Source organism: Colobus angolensis, unplaced genomic scaffold, assembly GCF_000951035.1.
Source record: "Colobus angolensis palliatus isolate OR3802 unplaced genomic scaffold, Cang.pa_1.0 Scaffold19, whole genome shotgun sequence".
Classification (NCBI taxonomy): domain Eukaryota; kingdom Metazoa; phylum Chordata; class Mammalia; order Primates; family Cercopithecidae; genus Colobus; species Colobus angolensis.
Window position 1 is genome coordinate 15,387,035 of NW_012115043.1, and position 24,080 is coordinate 15,411,114.

The window sequence follows — 24,080 nt, forward strand, 5'->3', positions numbered from 1 at the left end:
TACCATGCTGTTTTGGTTACTGGAGCCTTGTAGTATAGTTTGAAGTCAGGTAGCAAGATGCCTCCAGCTTTGTTCTTTTTGCTTAGGTTTGTCTTGGCAATGTGGGCTCTTTTTTTGGTTCCATATGAACTTTAAAGTAGTTTCTTCCAATTCTGTGAAGAAAGTCATTGGTGGCTTGATGGGGATGGCATTGAATCTATAAATTACCTTGGGCAGTATGGCCATTTTCACAATATTGATTCTTCCTATCCACGAGCATAGAATGTTCTTCCATTTGTTGGTGTCCTCTTTTATTTTGTTTAGCAGTGATTTGTAGTTCTCCTTGAAGAGGTCCTTCACATCCGTTGTAAGTTGGATTACTAGGTATTTGATTCTCTTTGTAGCAATTGTGAATAGGAGTTCACTCACGATTTGGCTGTGTGTCTGTTATTGGTGTATAGGAATGCTTGTGATTCTTGCACATTGAGTTTGCTGAAGTTGCTTATCAGCTTAAGGAGGTTTTGGGCTGAGACGATGGGGTTTTCTACATATAAAATCGTGTCATCTGCAAATAGGGACAATATGACTTCCTCTTTTCCTAGTTGAATACCCTTTATTGCTTTCTCTTGCCTGACTGCCCTGGCCCGAACTCCCAACACCACACCATGTTGAATAGGAGTGGTAAGAGAGGGCATCCTTGTCTTGTGCCAGTTTTCAAAAGGAATGCTTCCAGTTTTTGCCCATTCAGTATGATATTGGCTGTGTGTTTGTCATGAATAGCTTTTATTATTTTGAGATGTGTTCCATCAATACCTGGTTTATTGAGAGTTTTTAGCATGTAAGGCTGTTGAATTTTGTCGAAGGTCTTTTCTACATCTACTGAGATAATTATGTAGTTTGTGTCTTTGATTTTGTTTATGTGATGGATTACGTGTATTGATTTGCGTATGCTGTACCAGCTTTGCCTCCCAGGGATGAAGCTGACCTGATAGTGATGGATAAGCTTTTTGATGTGGTGCTGCATTCAGTTTGCCAGTATTTTATTGATGATTTTCACATAGATGTTCATCAGGGATATTGGTCTAAAATTCTTTTATCTGGTGTCTCTGACAGGCTTTGATATCAGGATGATGCTGGCCTCATAAAATGAGTTAGGGAGGATTCCCTCTTTTTCTGTTAATTGAAATAGTTTCAGAAGAAATGGTGTCAGCTCCCTTTGTACGCCTGGTAGAATTTGATTGTGAATCCATCTGGTCCTGAATTTTTTTGGCTGGTAGGCTATTAATTATTTCCTCAATTTCAGAGCCTGTTATTGGTCTAATCAGAGATTCAACTTCCTCCTGGTTTAGTCTTGGGTGGGAGTATGTGTCCAGGAATTTATCCATTTCTTCTAGATTTTCTAGTTTATTTGCATAGAGCTGTTTATAGTATTCTCTGATGGTAGTTTGTATTTCTGTGGGATCTGTGGTGATATCCCCTTTATCACTGTTTATTTTGTCTGTTTGATTCTTCTCTCTTTTCTTCTTTATTAGTCTTGCTAGTGTTCTATCAATGTTGTTTATAGACAAAATTCAAAAAGTCAGCTCCTGGATTCATTGATTTTTTTAATGGTTTTTTGTGTCTCTATCTCCTTCAGTTCTGCTCTGATCTTAGGTTATTTCTTGCTTTCTGCTAGCTTTTGAATTTGCTCTTGCTTCTCTAGTTCTTTCAATTGTGATGTTAGGGTGTGGATTTTAGATCTTTCCTGCTTTCTCGGCATTTAGTGCTATAAATTTCCCTATACACACTGCTTTACATGTGCCCTAGAGAGTCTGGTATGTTGTGTCTTTGTTCTCATTGGTTTCAAAGAACAATTTTATTTCTGCCTTCATTTCATTATTTACCCAGTAGTCATTCAGAAGCAGGTTGTTCAGTTTCCATGTAGTTGTGTGGTTTTAGGTTAGTTTCTTAATCCTGAGTTCTAATTTGATTGCACTGTGGTCTGAAAGACAGTTTGGTGTGATTTCTGTTCTTTTACATCTGCTAAGGAGTGCTTTATTTACAATTATGTCGTCAATTTTAGAATAAGTGTTATGTGGTGCTGAGAAGAATGTATATTCTGTTGATTTGGGGTGGAGAGTTCTGTAGATGTCTATTAGGTCTGCTTGGTGCAGAGCTGAGTTCAAGTCCTGGATATCCTTATTAACCTGTCTTGTTGATCTTTGTAACATTGACAGTGGGGTGTAAAAGTCTCCCATTATTATTGTGTGGCAGTCTAAGTCTCTTTGTAGGTCTCTAAGGACTTGCTTTATGAATCTGGTTGCTCCTGTATTGGGTGCATATATATTTAGGATAGTTAGCTCTTCCTGTTGAATTGATCCCTTTACTATTATGTAATGGCCTTCTTTGTCTCTTTTGATCTTTGTTGGTTTAAAATCTGTATATCAGAGACTAGGATTGCAACCCCCGCTTTTTTTGGCTTTCAATTTGCTTGGTAGGTCTTCCTCCATCCCTTTATTTTGAGCCTGTGTGTGTCTCTGCACATGAGTTGGGTCTCCTGAATAAACCACACTGAAGGATCTTGACTCTTTATCCAATTTGCCAGTCTGTGTCTTTTAATTGGGGTATTCACCCATTTACATCTAAGGTTAATATTGTTATGTGTGAATCTGATCCTGTCGTTATGAGGTTACCTGGTTATTTTAATTGATGCAGTTTCTTCATTGCATCGATGATCTTTACCATTTGGCCTGTTTTGCAGTGGCTGGTACTGGTTTTTTCTTTCCATGTTTGGTGCTTCCTTCAGGAGCTCTTGTAAGGCAGGCCTGGTGGTGACAAAATCTCTCAGCATTTGCTTATCTGTAAAGGATTTTATTTCTCCTTCACTTATGAAGCTTAGTTTGGCTGGGTATGAAATTCTGGGTTGAAAATTCTTTTAAGAATGTTGAATATTGGTCCCCACTATCTTCTGGTTTGTAGGGTTTTTGCCAAGAGATCCACTGTTAGTCTGATGGGCTTCCCTTTGTGGGTAACCCGACCTTTCTCTCTGGCTGCCCTTAACATTTTTTCCTTCATTTCAAACTTGGTGAATCTGACAGTTATGTATCTTGGTGTTGCACTTCTTGAGGAGTATCTTTGTGGTGTTCTCTGTATTTCCTGAATTTGAATGTTGTCCTGTCTTGCTAGGTTGGGGAAGTTCTCTTGGGAAATATCCTGAAGAGTGTTTTCCAACTTGGTTCCATTCTCCCCATCACTTTCAGGTACACCAATGAAACGCAGATTTGGTCTTTTCACATAGTCCTGTATTTCTTGAAGGCTTTGTTCATTTCTTTTTACTCTTTTGTCTCTAAACTTGTCTTCTCATTTTGTTTCATTAATTTGATATTAAATCCGTGATACCCTTTCTTTCACTTGATCGAATTGGCTATTGAAGCTTATGCATGCATCACAAAGTTCTCATGCCATGGTTTTCAGCTCCATCAGATCATTTAAGGTCTTCTCTACACTTTTTATTCTAGTTAGCCATTCGTCTAACCTTTTTTCAAGGTTTTTATCATCCTTGCGATGGGTTTGAAAATGCTCCTTTAGCTCGGAGTTTGTTATTACCAACCTTCTGAAGCCTACTTCTGTTAACTCATCAAAGTCATTCTCCATGCAGCTTTGTTCTGCTGCTGGCAAGGAGCTGCAATTATTCAGAGAAGAGGCACTCTGGTTTTCAGAATTTTCAGCTTTTCTGCTCTGGTTTCTCCCCATCTTTGTGGTTTTATCTACCTTTGGTGTTTGATGTTGGTGACCTACAGATGGGGTTTTGGTGTACATGTCCTTTTTGTTGATGTTGATCCTATTCCTGTTTGTTAGTTTTCCTTCTAACAGGTCCCTCATCTACAGGTCTGTTGGAGTTTGCTGGAGGTCCGCTCCAGACCCTGTTTGTCTGGGTATCACCAGTGGAGGCTGCAGAACAGCAAATATTGCAGAACAGCAGTTATTGCTGGCTGATGCTTCCTCCGGAAGCTTCATCCCAGAAGGACATCCGCCTACATGAGGTGTCCATTGGCCCCTACTGGGAGGTGTCTCACAGTTAGGCTACTTTGGGGTCAGGGACCCACTTGAGGAGGCAGTCTGTTCATTCTCAAAGCTCAAATGCTGTGCTGGGACAACCACTGCTCTCTTCAGAGCTGTCAGACAGGGACGTTTAAGTCTGCAGAAGTTGTCTCCTGCCTTTTGTTCAGCTATGCCCTGCCCACAGAGGTGGAGTCTATAGGGACAGTATGTCTTGGTGAGTTGTGGTTGTCTCCACCCAGTTCAAGCTTCCTGGCCACTTTGTTTACCTACTCAAGCCTCAGCAATGGTGGACACCCCACCACCAGCCAGGCTGCCGCCTCACAGTTCGATCTCAGACTGCTGTACTAGCAGTGAGCAAGGCTCTGTGGGCGTGTGACCCGCCAAGCCAGGCACGGGAGAGAATCTCCTTGTCTGCCGGTTGCTAAGACCTTGGGAAAAGTGCAGTATTTGGGTGGAAGTGTCCTGTTTTTCCAGGTACAGTCTGTCACAGCTTCCCTTGGCTAGGGAAGGGAAATCCCGCAACCCCTTGCGCTTCCTGGGTGAAGCAACACTCGCCCTGCTTTGGCTCGCCCTCCATGGGCTGCACCCGCTGTCCGACCGGTCCCAATGAGGTAAAACAGGTACCTCAGTTGGAAATGCAGAAATCACCTGTCTTCTGCATCAATCATGCTGGGACCTGCAGACCAGAGCTGTTCCTATTTGGCCATCTTGGAATGGCTTTTTTTTTGTATTTTTAGTAGAGACAGGGTTTCACCGTGTTAGCCAAGATGGTCTCAATCTCCTGACCTCCTGATCCACCTGCCTTGGCCTCCCAAAGTGCTGGGATAACAGGCATGAGCCACCACGCCTGGCCACTCAGTTTCCCTTTCTATAAAATGCATTTTATCTGGCATATGGCACTCAAAAAATCATCCCCATACAAAGGGAAAAAAATTATCCCTCTACAAAGGGAAAAGTATAATCAGTGTAACCTTTTGGGAACATTAACTTACTGACAAAGTACAGGTTACAATGGATAAGAAATGGAAAATGGACACAAAATGGGAATTGAAAAGAAGGGATGAATGAAAAACATTTGGAAGAAAAATTGCACAGGATTGGAGATGATGGCTAAGAACATGAAAAGAATCAAAGATATAACCAATGTTTCAAGATTATGTGAGACTAGAACAGTGATGTGACCAGAGCTTGGGTGCATAATGGTAAATTGTAAAGTCATGACAAATCAAAACATGGATGTTCCCCTGGACACTACAGCTTTTTCCCTTTACACCCATTATATATATTTCTTAGACGAATAGAAATAGAACACAGCATACTTATGTAATTACAAAATTTCTAGTAGCCACTTTAAAAGGTGAAACAGAGACTGATAAAATTAATTTTAGTAACGTATTTCACTTAACCTCATATATTCAAATATTATTTTGACATATAACCAATACAAAAAATATTAAGAGATTTTGATGTATTTTACATTCTTCATTCTGTTTTACATGAGTTTTTCAAAATCTGATTTTTACTTTACACTTACAACACATCGCAATTTAGCCACAAATGTAAGTGGCTACCATATTGGAAATACAAGTTTAGACTATTAAATACTATAATTAAGTTTTATTACTAGATGACTGGGGAAACACACTGAAGTGTGAATATTCATTCAATGTTTACACTACTCAGCAATAAAAAGAAATGGACTATAATAGGGATAAATACTGCATGTTGTATTAGTCCTTTTTCATGCTGCTGATAAAGACATACCCAAGACTGTACAATTTACAAAAGAAAGAGATTTATTGCACTCACAGTTTCACATGTCTGGGGAGACCTCACAATGATGGCGGAAGGTAAAGGCACGTCTCACATGGTGGCAGACAAGAGAGAGCTTGTGCAGGGAAACTCCCACTTTTAAAACCATCAGATCTCCTGAGACTTATTCACTATCATGAGAACAGCACAGGAAAGACCTGCCCCCATGATTCAATTACCTCCCACTGGGCCCCTCTTGCCAACACATGGAAATTCAAGATTAAATTTGGGTGGGGACATAGCCAAACCATATTCTACCTCAGGACCCTCCCAAATCTCATGTCCTCACATTTCAAAACCAATCATGCCTCCTAGGCCTCCAGGCCTGTGATGGGAGGGGCTGCCGTGAAGACCTTTGACATGCCTTGGGGGACATTTTCCCCATTGTCTTGGTGATTAACATTCATCTCCTCATGACTTATGCAAATTTCTGCAGCTGGCTTGAATTTCTCCTCAGACAATGGGATTTTCTTTTCCACTGCATTGTCAGGCTGCAATTTTCCAAACTTTTTTGCTGTTTCCCTTTTAAAACTGAATGCCTTTAACAACACCAAGTCACCTCTTGAGTGCTTTGCTGCTTAGAAATTTCTTCCACCAGACACCCTAAATCATCTCTCAATTTCAAAGTCCCACAGATCTCTAGGGAAGGGGCAAAATGCTACCAGTCTCTTTGCTAAAACATAACAAGAGTCACCTTTGCTCTAGTTCCCAACAAGTTGCTCATCTCCATCTGAGACCACCACAGCCTGGATTTCATTGTCCATATCATTATCAGTATATTGGTCAAAGCCACTCAACAAGTCCCTAGGGAGTTCCAAACTTTCCCACATTTTCCTGTATTCTTCTGAGCCCTCCAAATTTTTCCAACCTCTGCCTCTTACCCAGTTCCAAAGTCACTTCAACATTTACAGCAGCGCCTGACTCTACTGGTACCAATTTACTGTACTAGTTCATTTTCATGCTGCTGATAAAGACATACCCAAGACTGGGCAATTTACAAAAGAAAGAGGTTTATTGGACTCACAGTTCCACATGGCTGAGGAGGCCTCACAATCATGTTGGAAGGTGAAAGGCATGTCTCACATGGCAGCAGACAAGAGAAGAGAATTTGTGCTAGGAAACTCCCCCTTTTAAAACCATCAGATCTCCTGAGACTTTTTCATCATCACAAGAACAGCACAGGGAAGACTTGCCCCCATGATTCAATTACCTCCCACCGGCTTCCTCCCATAACACGTGGGAATTCAAGATGAAATTTGGGTGGGGACACAGTCAAACCATATCAAATGTTTTATGCTAACTAAAAAAAAAAATCAGATTCAAAAGGCTATATCCTACGTGATTCTATTTATGTGACATTTGGGAAAAGGCCAAAATTTAAAAAGCAAACACATCAGTGGTTGCCTGGGGCTGGGATTAGGGAAGGCCTTGACTAAATTCACAGGGAATTTTGGGGGGGCTGATGGAGCTGTTCTATGTCTCAATTATAGTGATAGTTATATTACTGCATTTGTCAAAACTCATAGAATTGTACACTAAAAAGTGTGAATTTACTGCATATAAATTATATCTAAGTGAATCTGATATTAAAATTTATTACAAGATAATGCTAATTATACAAGACCAAAATGTTTAAAAAGCAGGGTTTTTAAATATGACCATACAAAAGAAAAAGGTAAGGGTATTAATAAAGGGGGCACATTTTCTTATTTATTTATTTATTTATTTTTTTTTTTTTTTTGAGACGGAGTCTCGCTCTGCCGCCCAGGCTGGAGTGCAGTGGCCGGATCTCAGCTCACTGCAAGCTCCGCCTCCCGGGTTTACGCCATTCTCCTGCCTCAGCCTCCCAAGTAGCTGGGACTACAGGCGCCCGCCACGTCGTCCAGCTAGTTTTTTGTTTTTTTAGTAGAGACGGGGTTTCACCGTGTTAGCCAGGATGGTCTCGATCTCCTGACCTCGTGATCCGCCCGTCTTGGCCTCCCAAAGTGCTGGGATTACAGGCTTGAGCCACCGCGCCCAGCCAGGGGGCACATTTTCTCACTAAATCTCAGGATGTGCTATATTACATAATTCTTATCACATTTTACAAAGCAATCGCAAACAGCATATTTTTATTTTCACAATGGTACACTAATATAAAATGTTTTAAGCTAGGATAGTTTATTTAAAATACATTATCCCCTTAAATATGACACCAAAAGCATAGGCAACCAAATAAATGTTAGATAAACTGGACTGCATCAAAATTTAAAACTTTTATGCCTCAAAGAGTACCATAAAGAAAGTGAAAGACAACACACTGTATGGGAAAACTATTTGCAAATCATATATCTGATAAGGGACTTGTATCTAAAAATATAACTTAGAAGTTCTTATTATTAATTTTTAAAAATCCAATTTAAAAAATGGGCAAAGATCTTAAGGATATTTCTCCAAAGAAAATAGACAAATGCCATTAAGCACATGAAAACATGTTCAGCATCATTAGTTATTAGGGAAATGCAAATCAAAACCACAATGAGGTAACTCTTTTACACTTGCAGTATGGCTATAATCAAAAAGATAATCTAGTAGATGTTGGTGAGGATGTGTAGAAATTAGGACCTTCATGCACTACTGGTAGGAATGTAAAATGGTGCAGGCAGTTTGGAAAACAGCAATTCCTCAAACACAGGATTTCCGTATGACCCAGCAATTCCATTCCTGGCTATATAACCAAGAGAAATTAAAACATATGTGCACACAAAAACTTATACATGCATATTCAAAGTATTTAAAATTGTCAGACAGTAGAAACAATCCAAATAACCCAAAGCTACCAACTGATAAACAGGTAAATTAAATGTGTTATATATAACAGAATATTACTTGCCAATAAAAAGAAATAAAGTACTGATAGGTGCTGCAACCTGGATGAACCCTGAAAATATCTTAAGTAAAAGTCAGTCACAAAAGACCACATGTTATATGATTCCATGTATATGAAATTTCCAGAATGGACAAATTTATTGAGACATAAAATAGATTAGTGGTTGCCTAGGGCTGTAAGGGATTGAGGGGAGCAGGGTCAGGGTGTGGTGGCTAAAGGGTATGAAGTGTTCTTTAGGGATTATGAAAATGGTTGTGGTGATAGTTGCACAATTCTATGAATACACCAAAAGCCACTGAATTGTATACTTTAAAAGGGTGAATTACATTACATCTCAATACAGTTGTTAAAAAATATTCTATGTAAGGGGAAAGAGTTTTCAGTAAATACTAATAAAATAACTGAGCTGTCAAAATGGTATCTATACAAATGTGTAACCTTAACAATTTTATTGTATTTTTGGCATTAAGTTAGGAAAAATACTAAAATAATTACCCTTTCTACTGAAGACAACTGCTGCTGTAATCCATCACACTTTTTGTTTGCTTCTTCGAAAAGAGTCTTATATTTTTCTGCTTGAGACTGCTGCATATTAATTGTTCGCTGCTGTCTCATAAAATCTTCTTCAAATTTTTTTACTTGAGACATTAAATTCTGAATTTCATCCTCCTATAGTTATGAAATTATAGATTATGTGAAAATATATGTAAGATTTGTTATCAAAACAAAGCAGAAAAAAAGAAGTTTTATATGTTCTTTGACATTTATACACATTTCATGAAAAACAAATTACAGTCTATTTTTATCTTCAAAAATGGAAGTCAAATGTTTTATTTGCATTTAATAGCTTACGCTACACTTGTAAGACTAATATAGAGAATTCTAATTATAACAAGAATGTAAGATATTTCAGCTCTGTGAAAATTCAACATATCAGAATAAAGTTCAGTACTTATATACAATTTTTGAATTCAAAATTTAACTATGATTTATATCTAAATAAAGTTATTCAAAATGTAATTGAAATTGCTCCTAAAATGTCTTTGAATATTACAGCCTTTTAAGAGGTTTTTAAAGCTTACCTTTTTATTGCATTCACACACAACATTATCCAATTCTTCCTGCATAACACGGAGTTTGGCCTTTAGAAATCTGATCTGTGCTTCTGTGAATTTAAATGATTATATTTACTGTCTTTTGCTGAATCTAAGATGACATCAATTGTAAGACAGGCCATTACTTTATAAAGAAGAAAATACTCAAGATGGGGAGTCAAATAGGAGATATCTCTTAGGGGACACTATAGGTACTAAACAGTCCTAATGAAAAGGTCAATGACAAATAAATCCACTCAACAGAAAGAAATCACAGGTAGTATTCAACTAAGTTTGCAGACTAAATTCACACTCACCAAGGTGGTCCAAACTACATCAGAGAATTTAAAGTGTTCTCAGGTCAATAATGTCCCTGAGTGTTTGGTAGAAACAAACAAAAATCTTCTCTAGCAAAACTCAGCTTCAATCCAGTCATTGTGATTACAAAATGCCACTGACTGTAATGCAGATGCCAATTTCTGAGCAGTTAAAATGTAGTATATGTGTCTTTGAAGCAAAAAAATACACTAATACCTTACTGTCTAAGCTTTCTCCCACAAACCTTCAAGACCTATCTTTGGTATTTTACTGCCAGCAAAAGTTCATTATTCAATAATATCAGCAGTAAATCTTTGAAGTTTATAGGTCCGTAAAGTAAATAAAGTGAAAACTGAACTAAGAACTCACTCATAAGTCATTCAGTCATTTGTTCAAAATGGCATAGTAGGAATATTATAAAACAATCATGAAATTTATCTTGAGGAAACACTTGGAACTGCTCTGAGAAGTCATTAGGACAAATCCCACTAAGCCGCACACATGTGATGTGCACAGCGTAAAACATCTCCATACACACTTCCGGCTTTTTTAAGTGCCCTCAGTGTTATCATGGAGCTGATGAATTGTGGTTGGCTCTAACTCTACCTAGGTCTCTTTGGCCTCAACTCTCCTACCAGCCTCTCATGTAACTCCAGGTGAGCAGGGAATAGAGGGAAATGACAAATTAAAAAGTGTGAAGTTGACAGTAGTTGGCCTCTGGGGAAAAGAAGGAAGAAAAAATAGGAAAGCATGACCTTTCCCATTTCTTTTTCTCCCTAACTCTAACCTTAGTAACTCTACCTCAACTCTAACTCAAGGAGCAGAGTGCTCCCATGTCTAGAGGCCCACAGTACTAAACTCTGCTCCCCACTCGACCCTAGCTTTAATCTTACAAAGTAATCTGTGCTCCCAAACTACTTCTTGATCTTTTTCTCCCACACATAACCAAACCATTCCAAGCAATCACCTGAAATAAGAGAAAATTCTCCCAAAAAAGAAGACACCTAGACCAGTGACACTAAAAAGGGAACACAGGGAGGCAGTTCTAACAGGGCCATGGGACCTGGGACCATGTTCCTCTACCGAGGAACAATCAACGCCTGGGTATCACATCCTCAAAAGCATCTTAGAGAGACCTAAAGGCAACTTACTGCTCCACCTACATTTCCTTACCATAACTAGCCCTAGAAAGCTTGATTAGGTCAGTAAATATAGTAAGTGCAGAAGAAAATTGCTCCCTACTTATGACTAGTATATAACACAATAATTATTACACATACAAATTATGATTTCTCACAGAATCAGATAATTTTAAAGATAAACTGATATGGCTTGGATCTGTGTCCCCACCCAAATCTCATCTTGAATTGTAATCCCCAGTGTTGGAGGTGGGGCCTGGTAGGAGGTGAATGGATCATGGGGGTGATTTCTCATAAATGGTTTAGTATCATCCCTTTTGGTACTGTCCTGATAGTGAGTTCTCACGAAATCTGGTTGTTTAAAAACATGTAGCACCTCCCCCCTCTATCTCTTGTTTGTGATCCCACTGTGTGAGGTGCCTCACTCCCTGTTTGCCTTCCACCATGATTGGAAGTTTCCTGTGGCCTCCCCAGAAGCAGAAACTGCTATGCTTCCTGTACAGTCTGCAGTACCGTGAGCCAATTAAACCTTTTCTTTATAAATTACACAGTCTTAGGTATTTCTTTATAGCAGTGCAGGAACAGACTAATACATAAACTTTATGATCATCTAATACAAACTGCTAAATTTTCAAATGAATAAACTGCTATTACAGAGGGGCTAAGTGGCTTGCCTGTAGTCACAATTAATTGTATTATAGTTCGGCAGTAACTAGTTCATATATACTCAATTGTCTTACTTTTTTGTTTCAATAGCATAGGAGGCTCCTCATAAATTTAGTAATGTTTTTAGTTGATTGAAATTTAGTATTATTATTCTAGTGATATGCAAAGAATGAGTTAATAAGAAAAATTATATACATTAGAAAATTCATTTGATTATTTTACTTGATGCAATGTCAATTCATTTGTCCTTCTACATGTGTTGATTTAACATGCAATTAATAAAATATAGTAACAGTAAACGAAAAAATTCAGAAAAACTTTTTAAATATTGTAACAATAAGCAATGGGTATTTTAACTTAAGTTGAAATGTATTCAATCAAACCAGTAAATACAGTCTTTTTTATTTTTACTTTTTATAATGGAAAATATGAAACATAAAAGTAGGCAAGTTCAATGAACCCCATTTACCCACTGCATATCTTTAACAATGACTGACTCATGGCCAATTTTATTTCATCTATAATCCCATTCATCCCTCCCTCCACCACATCCTACTAGATTATACTGAAACAAACCAAGATATCACAATACATTTTTTTAATGTAAGAAATAGTTCCCCAAGACTTCTTCTTCTAAGTAACTGTGCTATAAAGATAAAAATAAGAAACAAAAGAAAATCTACCTGTTCCAATGTCATTACTAACACCAGAAAAAATATCATCTGTATATTCAGGTAAGCCTTCTTCCTCCAATTGCCCTTCAATTTTGCTAATTGTTTTTGCAAGGGAAAAGTCTGAGAAGTCCTCTGGAATGGCAACATCGTCGGCAGTTTGGACATCGGAGTATTTCAATTTAACACTAAAAAATAAAAATTAAATAAATATGTATGTATATACATACATGTGAACAAAATAGAAAGGTAAAAAGGATATATGCCTTTTACCCAAATAAGCAGATCAAAATTATTATAAATTTAAATTTATGATGAAATCTGTAATTGATATTAAGGCTTATATTACAAGAGACTGCTATTACACATTTTAAATTGATGATGAAATCTACTTATGATACTTTCAAGGACTATATTACAAGAGACTTAGCAGATTTTTGGTCTTTATGAATCGCATGACCACAGAGCTAGAGAAGGCTTTATGAGGCCAGATGGTCTAGACTTTGCCTCCATATAAGGGAATACCAAAACTAAGAGTGAGTACTGCACTTGGTCTCCTAGGTCAAATCCAGCCTGTGGCTTTGAAATTTACATGCCTCTGGAGAAAAACTGTACAAACTGACATCACCCTGGCCATAATTCTGCAAACAGCAAAGAAAAATACCTCTTGAGAAAGAATTACAGAGTGAAGAGCTAATAGCTCAATCAAACAACATTTTCTTCCACCCAAAGAAACACATTCTACCACGATCAATATTAACCAAAAAGTTGGATTTGATTTTTTTTTTAATGAAATGGAGAAGACCGACAAAATAAAACTCATTTCTAAAGGCACTGAGGAATGGGCCAGGTCTAATTCATTGACACATCAACAAATTTATGGTTCTGAAAGCCAAATTCACTTTTAAAACATAAGCAAATGCTTCAGAATTCTTTTCTTTTCATTTGAATTTTTTGTGGGTACACAGTAGGTGTACGTATTTATGAGATGTTTTGATACAGGAATGCAATGTGAAATGAGCACATTATGAAGAAGGGGGTATCCATCCCCTCAAGCATTTATTGTTTGAATTACAAACAATCTAATTACACCTTTAAGTTATTTTAAAAAGATAATTAAGTTATTATTGGCTATAGTCACCCTATCTATAGTGCTATCAAATAGTAGGTCTTGGTCTTCAGAATTCTATTTGAAAAATCAACTTTTTAAAACAAAAATGTGAAGTCTGAAAAAGTAACCCTTTCCAGTTAGGTATGCATGTATGTGGCCTGTAAGTTCTTTTCTTCAATCTATTGTATAGTTATTTTCTGTTCCTTATCACTTTACTCTATTTTTTCCATCCCTTTTATTTAAAAAAAAAAAAACAAAAAAGTTATTTAAACAATTAAAAGACACAAAAATGAACAAAGATTTTTCCAAAATTACAATGCAATGATCAGTTTGGGTAAGTAACAGACATATAAATGTAGTAACTGACTGAAGATGGTTGGTGCAACTCAATCCTCCACCTTTTCTAGAAAGCATCCTATCCTAGGGAGCATCTTGGGTCCCTTTTTATGCCTATAATACTAAGAACTGTCTTGAATTCTTTGTCACCAAAAACAATAAAATGTAAATTATAATTATATTACAGTCCTATTTAGAGCATGGCGAATAATTCTGTAGCTCAATAGACAAAATAATGTATGCACTTTGTCAAATACTCAAAACCTAGACTATTGAGCCTATTTGAGAGAACTAGGCAGCGATCAAAAAACAAAACAAAACAAAAAAAAACCTCAGTTGCAGTCACAGTTCTAAGAGAATAAATCACTGGAAATAACATTTATAAAAATTTTAGATTTAGAATTTTCCTTGAGAATAATATAAAATATTTGTTAACTGCTGCAAAACATTTCTGAGTAGAAAATGTTCTAAATTACTGAATGTGGATAAGATATATGCGGGGTAACTTAATGTTTAGGGTATAAAAAGATCTGGAAAAACAAACAGAGCTTAATAATTAAGAATGATGGTATTATGAATTATAAAACTAAAAAGTAAGAAATACTTTGAAAACTATACTATACCTTGAATTTGTTTTCCTTCCTTTATTTGCAGAGTGTAATTTGTTTTGAACCTTGTTTACAGGATCAATGTTTTTGGTCTTTGGCTACATTAAAAGAATTGAAAGTATTGATTAATTAGAGTCTAATCATTTGCCAAAGAAAGCAATTCTGTAACACACAGAATTGCTATTTTGCTACACAGAAAAACTGCTATTTTGATGGAATTACCAAAAATGTGTTTTCAAGAATATCACAACTGTATAGCTGGAAAAGACCTAGATAATACCAAAACCAAGAAATTCAAGGATAAGGAAAACGAGTCCTAACGATTCAGTGGTATTCAGCTAGCCAGTGGACTGTCGTGAATAAATCTGGACATTCTGACTCACAGAATTTAGTTCTCCTCACGAACCAATTATTCCCCAGGCAGGCCTTCCGTGGCCTTCAGGGATACAGTTCCCTTGGCTTAGGTCTCCATGGATGGGAAACATAGATCCCAGTATGTTCTACACCTAGAAGAGTGATCTCTACACTGTAAATATTTAAATGAACGAACAAACTTTTCAAATCACCTTTGCATATGAGTATCATTCTTTTTCAGGTCTTCGCTCTACTAGATGTAAGCTTCAGAAAAAAAAATAAGCCTCAGTTTACAAAGTCATTTCACCTAGAATTTTTTCCACTGTACCTCCAAATTATTCAGTGAAATTATGAGACAACAAAGGATTCCATTTATTATATGAGTGACATTTCATAAATGCATCCCTCTGCGTATCAATGTTTATATCATTTCTGTTGAGTCATACCCCTTCTCTGCTTTGTCTAAGAAAAGTCTAAAAAATAACCTCAGTTCTACAGAATATAATTGTATTCAAAGAAAGTTTAATTTCATACCTTAGTTTCTGAATGAAGATGAACTATCCCTTCAGATGGTAATAGAACTCTACAGACCAAAAATAAACATTATACATTAATAATAGATGACATTGAGCTGAGACAATGATATTCAACAATTGTATTTGAAAGGGAAACTATTCAACTATCAAATAGACTTTGCTATAATTCTAGTTATCCACATGTTAATTTATTTTGAATGAGTACCATAAACAAGAAAAATGCTTTGGTTAAATAATTCACCTTTGAGAAGATACACTATAATGCCAATATTCTAGTAGGAAACTAGCAAAAATTTTAATGAATGGAAATCATCAAGAGTAACTGTGGGCTATCCACAGTGATTACCCATTTTACAAATGATTCACCACAGGGCTTTTTATTATGAGCCCACTCAATGTTACCGTTCTTTTAATCCACTTAAAACACTTGGTCAGTGCCTGTTTTCCTCATTATACTGTGAACTCTATGAGGGCAGAAATCATGTCTGCCTTGTTCAATATTCTATGCCTAGTCAATTTAAAAGCTTATATGCCAGGTACTACTGGCTTAAGTATTTGTTGAGTGCATGAATAAATACATCTAAAATGCAATTTATTTTTATACACAGGGTTTTCAAAATATATTTGTAGTTTAAAACAAGGAGTGTTGGCCAGGCACAGTGGCTCACACTTGCAATCCCAGCACTTTGGGAGGTCAAGGCGGGCAGATCACAAGGTTAGGAGATCGAGACCATCCTGGCTAACACAATGAAACCCCGTCTCTACTAAAAATACAAAAAATTAGCCAGGTGTGGTGGCGGGCACCTGTAGTCCCAGCTACTTGGGAGCCTGAGGAAGGAGAATGGCATGAACCCAGGAGGTGGAGCTTTCAGTGAGACGAGATTGCACCACTGCACTCCAGAGCGAAACTCCGTCTCAAACAACAACAACAAAAAAACAAGGAGTGTTTATGGAGGTCTGCAAACGATGGCCCACAGGCTGAATCCACCCACTCATTCATTTATGTATGATCTATGGCTGTTTTCACACTACAGCCTTAAAGTTAAGTAGGTACAACACAGACTAGCCCACAAATCTAAAAATATTTGCTATCTGCCCCTTTACAGAAAAAGTTTGCCTAACACATTGTCTTGGGCATTGTATTTACATCTCTGAAAACATACCATATTAGCATCCATTATTGCTATGAAAAAACTCCATCATATCCCCTGAGAAGTCCTAACCATTGGAGAGGACATACAACTAAAATTATTTTCCATCAGATGCCTCCCACTGAGTTAGCCATGCATAAGTTTTTTCAGTATTAAATACAAAGATACACTTAGATAAATAAACCTCTTAACTATTAGAAATACCTCTGGGAAGAAAAAAAGGCTTTCAAAATATGTTAAAAATTACAGAAACTAAAGAATCACTCTCACAAATGACATGAAAATGTTTCCAAATATTATACAAATTTTAAGCGTCCTCTTTAATCTTTCTCATTTTAAATTAATGTTTGTCATTTCTTTAGTACATTTTCTGTACCTCTCATTCCATTCCCCAACACACATGCATACATATCAGTCAAAAGACATTTAAGGGTTATCTGTCTCCATCAGATTTTGCAATGATATTACTTTGCTAGTGTATTTCCATGAAAAATAAGCTATAATATGGTATTCTTACTTTTGTTTAACTCCATGAAATGTTTGTAATATGATGGAAATGACTCTATGGTAAACCATGCTTCAAGCAGACTGGAGGATATGTATACTACGTTATTAGGAAATTAAACTCTGGTTTCCCATCACATTTTTTGACAGAGTCATCCTGGGTGTTGAAGACCTATTTAAATATATTCTTCCTTATTTAGGTGGAATATCATTGTTCCAACCTGAAATGAATGGTTTCTTTACAGAATTATCTCCCATATTCAGCAATTCCCAACTGATCACCAAATGCCATGTTTTACATGGTAAAAGCCATCTGTTCAAACAGTAGTATTAAAAAAAAACTGATAGATAAGCAGAGCATTATCATCACAACATCATCTGTTGTCAGTATCATTTCAGGTCTTCAGTTTACTGGATAAACACCATGTTAAATCTTATGTATAATCCAAATTTTGGAACTGTGATAACTTAAATCTTTTTTCACAGAATATCAGAGTATTACATCTAATAAAGTGGTTTCATGTTATATGTATGCATACATATGTATATCAAAATAAAAATGTGTAATTGAGGTACTTAAAAAATACTCAAAAGCAACACATATTAACTTCTTGGAAGCAAGATCAGGTCTGTTACTCATCACTGTAATACCAGTAGCTAGGCCTGGCACTAACAGTGTTCAAAAATTATTTTTTTCAGGTTTGAGACATAATTGATATATCATACAATATACCCTTTTTACATATACAGTTCAATATGTTTTAGCAAACGTATATTGTCACATCACCACCACAACCACAAGACAGAGAATATTTCCATCATCTCAAAAAGTTCCCTTGTGTTCCCTGGTAGTCCCCTAACCCCTACTCAAGCCCCAGACAACCAGTTTGATTTCTGTCCCTAAAGCTCTGCCTTTTCCAGAGCATCAAATAAGTGGAAACATAGATTATGTATGTTTTTTAGCCTGGCTTCTTTCACTTAGCAAATATGTTGTTATTCTACTAGTAGTTCATGGCTTTTTATTACCAAGTAGTATTCCACTGCATGGATATACCAAAATTTGTTCATCCAGCCACCATTTGATAGATATTTGAATTATTTCCAGGTTTTGGTAATTATGAATAAAACTGATCTAAAAATTCACATGCAGGTTTTTTCATGGATATATGTTTATATTTCTCTTGGGCAAATATCTAGGAAGGGAAATACTGGATTGTATGCAATAATTATTTTTGAATACATGAATAATATCCCAATATTTCACATGAGCCAAATATACTGCCATGTAGGAATAAACTTCTCTTTTGTCTCTAAACCCTGTAGGGCTGTGCACCTCTTACAGCCTGCTTCTTGATCTTAGAATACTGGGAGGTGGGGTACCCATAGCTGTTTTAGTATTTTAAAAGCCACAAATAATTTTAGTCCATTCTTACAGTTTCTTTGCTGATAAAACTTTCCCCCAAACTAGTGGGTTTCTTCCTATTTAATTTCAGTCAGTTCTACATGCCATTACATCACCTACAATTCTTTCCAGAACTAATTCTTTATTTATTTCTTCACCTGACCTCTCTTTCTCAATTTAAAAATGGGTTACTTTAACACTGTCAAGCTTCTAAGGAGAGACTATAACTTTAGTTAGGTCTTTGCCGTGGGTCATTTTACCCAAATGAAAAGTTTCACTATGTGCCATTTAATCTGATTCTTGCCCTGAGAAGCCTTAATCCATTGGAAAATTTTAACAATAGTCATAAAGTCCACATGTTTAGTCTGATATTTGCCTCAAGGTTGAATTTTGATAGGCTTTTGTTCCTTATAGATTTTCTCGATTTTACCTTGTAATTCTTCAGGTCTAAAACCAGTTTACTCCACAACTCGACAATTACAACAAGGGTAATCAAGAGTGTGCTACTGGCATAATGACAGCTATATAGATCAATGGAACAGATATGAAAGTCCAAAAATAAAACCATATGTCTACAGTCAACTGATTTTTGACAAGAGTGCTAAGAACATTCAATGGGGAAAGAATAATCTTCTCAACAAATAATGCTGAGACAAATGGCTATCCATGTGCAAAAGAATGGAGGTTGACTCTTATACTACATACAAAAATTAACTCAAAATGGATCAAAGAACCTGAATCTAAGAGTTAAAACCATAAAGCTCTTCAAAGAAATCATGATTGTAAATCTTTGTGACTCTGAATTAGATAATCAGGTATTCCCTTTTATTTCTGCTTGCAAATCAGCCAAATCTTTCCCAAACTTGTCTCTTCAAGAGCACATACTGAGGCCGGGCGCGGTGGCTCATGCCTGTAATCCCAGCACTTTGGGAGGCCGAGGCGGGCGGATCATGAGGTCAGGAGATCGAGACCATCCTGGAGAACACGGTGAAACCCCGTCTCTACTAAAAATACAAAAAAATTAGCCGGGCGAGGTGGGCGGGCGCCTGTAGTCCCAGCTACTCGGGAGGCTGAGGCAGGAGAATGGCGTGAACCTGGGAGGCAGAGCTTGCAGTGAGCTGAGATCCGGCGACTGCACTCCAGCCTGGGCAACAGAGCGAGACTCTGTCTCAAAAAAAAAAAAAAAAGACCACATACTGCTAATATTGTGTTTCAGCCTCTTTCCCCAGAGAACAAGTTCATTAGACACCTGTTGTGCCTCCCAATTTACCACAGATGACAGTTTTACCAAATTCATTGCCACTACATAACATTAATCCTTTATCTTTTCAGCCTCCAATATCAGTTTCCTTGCTGGTTCCCACCTAACTGCTAAGGTAATGCCACACTTCTGAGTTTTTGTTACGCAGCATTCCATTCCCAATACCAATTTCAACATTAGCAAAGATAAGCAGGCTAGTAACCTAAAAATTCCAGCGGCTTAACCTACTCAATGCAGCCATAGTGAGGAAGAAGGACCCTTTTTTCTACATGTTCCACACACGGTCACCCAGGGACCAGGCTAGGAGATTTTACCAATTGGAATTTTACTCATCTTCATGGCTGGAAAGTCAGCTGGAGGTTCACACACCAATTCTTGTCTGTTTTGGCTTGGAAAAGATTAACTAAACTTCTATTCATAGCCCACTGACAACTGTAAGAGACCTGGAATGTTTGGTGATCATCATTGTGTCTGCTACAATATGATTTCATAGTTTTATTCACATCAATTATATACTTTTTCCTGTTTCCTCTCTAAAGTTTTTAAAATGAGGACAAGAATATACATTTCAAAATAATATTTTGAAAATTACATGAGATAAAGGGCTTGCACTGTGTCGGATTGGTATAAGCCCCCTATATATACATTATTCTTAAAATTATAGAATTTTCAATGTTTGCATGCAAAAAGATCTTACATAGTTAAAGATCCATGTACATCATTTTAAAAGAAGGCGCTTGAGAATTTAATTTACTTACCTTAAACTGTAATCATCTTCATCATCACATGATTTCATTTGTTTTGAAACAGGCCTAGATCGTACTTCTTGCCGATCTCTCTTAAATGAGTAAAGAAAGGTCATATATCATACAGAAAAAAAACCAAACCACTAAGATATATTCAAGTGCCTCTCTGAACATTCATCATTTCAGAACTGTCCTAGGTTTCCATAACATAAAGGCACAGAATTCTAAATGCTATAGTATGAAGATAAGGTCTGTAACACTAGTTGCACCTTTCATTTGTTATGGGTTAAAAAATTCCATCCTAAGGGGAAAATGTAAGAATATCAAGGCCTTTACATAATATTTCTAATTCCGGCTTCCCCATCCCTTTAGAGTCTTCCAACTTACACAGCATGCAATAGAAATTAGAAGTAGGCACAAGACATTTTTTAAAAAATTCACTTAATGGGTAGAAAAATTTGTCTCAAATCAGGAAAATCTTCAGTGTTGAGAAGACTGTGAAGATGCTAAAAGTGAAGTATCAGGAGTAAAAGCTTTTGACAAAGACACATCAAGAAATTAAAGTGAGGCAAGACGGTAGAATAGAAGCCTACACTATTCATACCCTCTGCAGAACACCAAATTTTAACAACTACCTGCACATAAAAACATCATCATGAGAGCTAAAAATCAGGTGAGCAATCACAGTACCTGGTTTTAACTTCATATCATTGAAAGAGTCATTGAAGAAGGTTGGAGAGACTTAAATAGCTGACACCACCCCTCCCTGACTCACTCCTGCAGTGACTGTGCAGCCTGAAGAGTCTGTGCACTTGGGGGAGGGACAGCACAGTGAATGGGGGACTGTACACTGAACTCAGTGCTGCCCTGTCAGAGTGGAGAGCAAAGTCGTGTGGGGCTAAGACAGTACCCACGCATGGAGGAAGCATTTGGACCAGCTATATCCAGAGGAAAATCGCCCATCTCGTGGGTCAGAACTCCAGTTTGTCAGCAAGTCAACACCACTGGCCAAAGTGCTCTGGGGTCCTAGGTAAACATGAAAGCAGTCTAGGATACAAGGACTCCAATTTCTAGGCAAACCCTAGTGCTGGGCTCGGCTCAGAGCCAGAGGACTAGGGTGGCACATAGGGAGACACCAACTGTGACCTAGGGAAACACCAACTGGGGCACTAAAGGATTGCTTCCGCCATGCCTTCCTCAACACAAGGCAGTGCAGTTCACAACAACAAAAGTGTCTCCTTTCTTCTGTTTAAGGAGAGGAGAGGAAAGAGTAAAGAGGACGTTATCTTGCATCTTGGATACCACCTCGGCCATGGAAGGCATCCAATGGGGTGCCAGGCAGAGTCATACAGCCACCATTACAAGCCCTAGCGCCTGAATGACATTTCTAGACACACCCTGGGCCAAGAGGGAACCTGCTGCCTTGAAGGGAAGGACCTAGTTCTGACAGCGTTCATCACCTGCTGACTAAAGGGACCTTGGGCCTCAAATAACCAGCAGCAATACCAAGGTATTAATAGCAGGCCATGGCCCTTGGGCTCTGAGACACGCTGACTTCAGGGGTGGCCCAGCACATTCCCAGTTATAGTGGCTACAGTGAAAGACTCCTTCTGCTTGTGAAAGCAGAGGGAAAAGTAAAGGGACTTTTGTCTTGCACCTTAAGTACCAGCACAGCCACAGCAGGGCAGAGCACCAAGTGGACTCTTGGGGTCCCTGATTCTAGGATTTGACTCTTAGACAACATTTCTAGACTTGCCCAGGGCCAGAGGGGAGCCCATTCCCTTGAAGGGTGAGTCCCAGGCCTGGTAATATTCACCACAACCTGACTGAAAAGCCCTTGGGCTTTAAGTGAACACTAGCAGTGGCCTGGCAAAACCTTGCTATGGACTGGTGGTGGTAGTGACCACAAGGAGAGGCTCCTCTGCCTGTGGAAAGGGGAGGGGAGAGTGTGAAGGACTTTATGTTGTAGTCTGAGTGCCAGCTTAGCCACAGAACACTAGAGCACCAGATAAATTCCTAAGATTTCTAACTTCAATCTCTGACTACTAGACAGCATCTCTGGACCCACCCAGGGCCTGGGGGAACTCGCCACCCTGAAGGAAAGGACACAAACCTGGCTGGCCTCATCACCTGCTGATTGTAGAGCTCTAGGGCCTTGAGTCAATATAGGTGGTAGCCAGGTAGTGTTTATAGCAAGTTGTGGGCAAGATCCAGTGCTGTTCCGGCTTCAGGTTTGACCCGGCACAATCCCAGTGGTGCTGGGTACAGGGGTGCTTGCATCACCACACCCCTAGTTTCAGACAGCTCAGCACAGAAAGAAAGAGACTCCGTTTGTCTGGGAGAAAATAAAGGAAGAGAAAGAGTCTCTGTCTGGTAACCCAGAGAATTCTTCCAGATTTTATCCAAGACCACCAAGGCCTCTACAAGTCGGCAAGAACCCCAGTGATATTGGGGAGGGGACCCAAGTCCCTTTAAATAACTGGAAAGCCTTCTCAAGAAAAACTGGCACAAATAGGCCCAGACTGTGAAGAGTACAATACTTAACTCTTCAATGCCTACACACTGACAAACATCTACAAGCATCAAGATCATCCAGGAAAACATGGCTTTGCCAAATGAACTAAATAAGATACCAGTGACCAATCCTGGAAAAACAGAGACATGTGACCTTTCAGACAATGAATTCAAAAGAGCTGTTTTGAGAAAGCTCGAAGAATCTCAACGGAAAAGGAGTTCAAAATTCTATCAGATAAATTTAACAAAGAGATTGAAATAATTAAAAAGAACCAAGCAGAAATTCTGTAGTTAAAAATGCACCTGACATACTGAAGACTGCATCAGAGTCTCTTAATAGCAGAACCAATCAAGCAGAAGAATTAGTAATCCTGAAGACATGCTATTTGAAATACAAAGGAGACAAAAGAAAAAAGAATGAAGCATGCCTACAACATCTAGAAAATAAGCTCAAAGGGACAAATATAAGAGTCATTGGTCTTAAAGAAGAGGCAGAAAGAGAGATAGAGGTAGAAAGTTTATTTGAAGGGATAATATCAAAGAGCTTCCCAAACCTAGAGAAAGTTATCAATTTTCAAATAAAAGAAGATTATAGAACACCAAGCAGATTTAACACAAAAAAGACTACCTCAAGGCATTTTATAATCAAACTCCCAAAGGTCAAGGATAAAGGATCCTAAAAACAGCAAGAGAATGATTGCCATTCTAACTGGTGTGAGATGGTATCTCATTGTGGTTTTGATTTGCATTTCTCTGATGGCCAGTGATGATGAGCATTTTTTTTTTTTTATGTGTCTGTTGGCTGTATGAATGTCTTGTTTTGAGAAATGTCTGTTCATATCCTTTGCCCACTTTTTAATGGGGTTGTATGTTTTTTTCTTGTAAATTTGTTTGAGTTCTTTGTAGATTCTGGATATTAGCCCTTTGTCAGATGAGTAGACTGCAAAAATTTTCTCCCATTCTGTAGG

At 37.8% G+C, this 24,080-nt stretch overlaps 1 protein-coding gene across 2 annotated transcripts in view; it reads right to left on the reverse strand.

Annotated features, from left to right (window-relative positions):
* Window positions 1-24,080, reverse strand: part of TEX9 (testis expressed 9) — a 95,148-nt gene that overhangs the window by 54,970 nt on the left and 16,098 nt on the right. For both annotated transcript variants that reach the window (XM_011940533.1, XM_011940532.1), the window contains exons 4-9: window positions 20,611-20,690; window positions 15,533-15,581; window positions 14,660-14,742; window positions 12,602-12,777; window positions 9,784-9,866; window positions 9,197-9,370 (exon numbers count right to left, since the gene is read on the reverse strand). In XM_011940533.1, coding sequence (XP_011795923.1) covers window positions 9,197-9,370; window positions 9,784-9,866; window positions 12,602-12,777; window positions 14,660-14,742; window positions 15,533-15,581; window positions 20,611-20,648 — 603 coding nt within the window. In that variant the 5' untranslated portion in view covers window positions 20,649-20,690. The remainder of the gene's footprint in view (window positions 1-9,196; window positions 9,371-9,783; window positions 9,867-12,601; window positions 12,778-14,659; window positions 14,743-15,532; window positions 15,582-20,610; window positions 20,691-24,080) is intronic.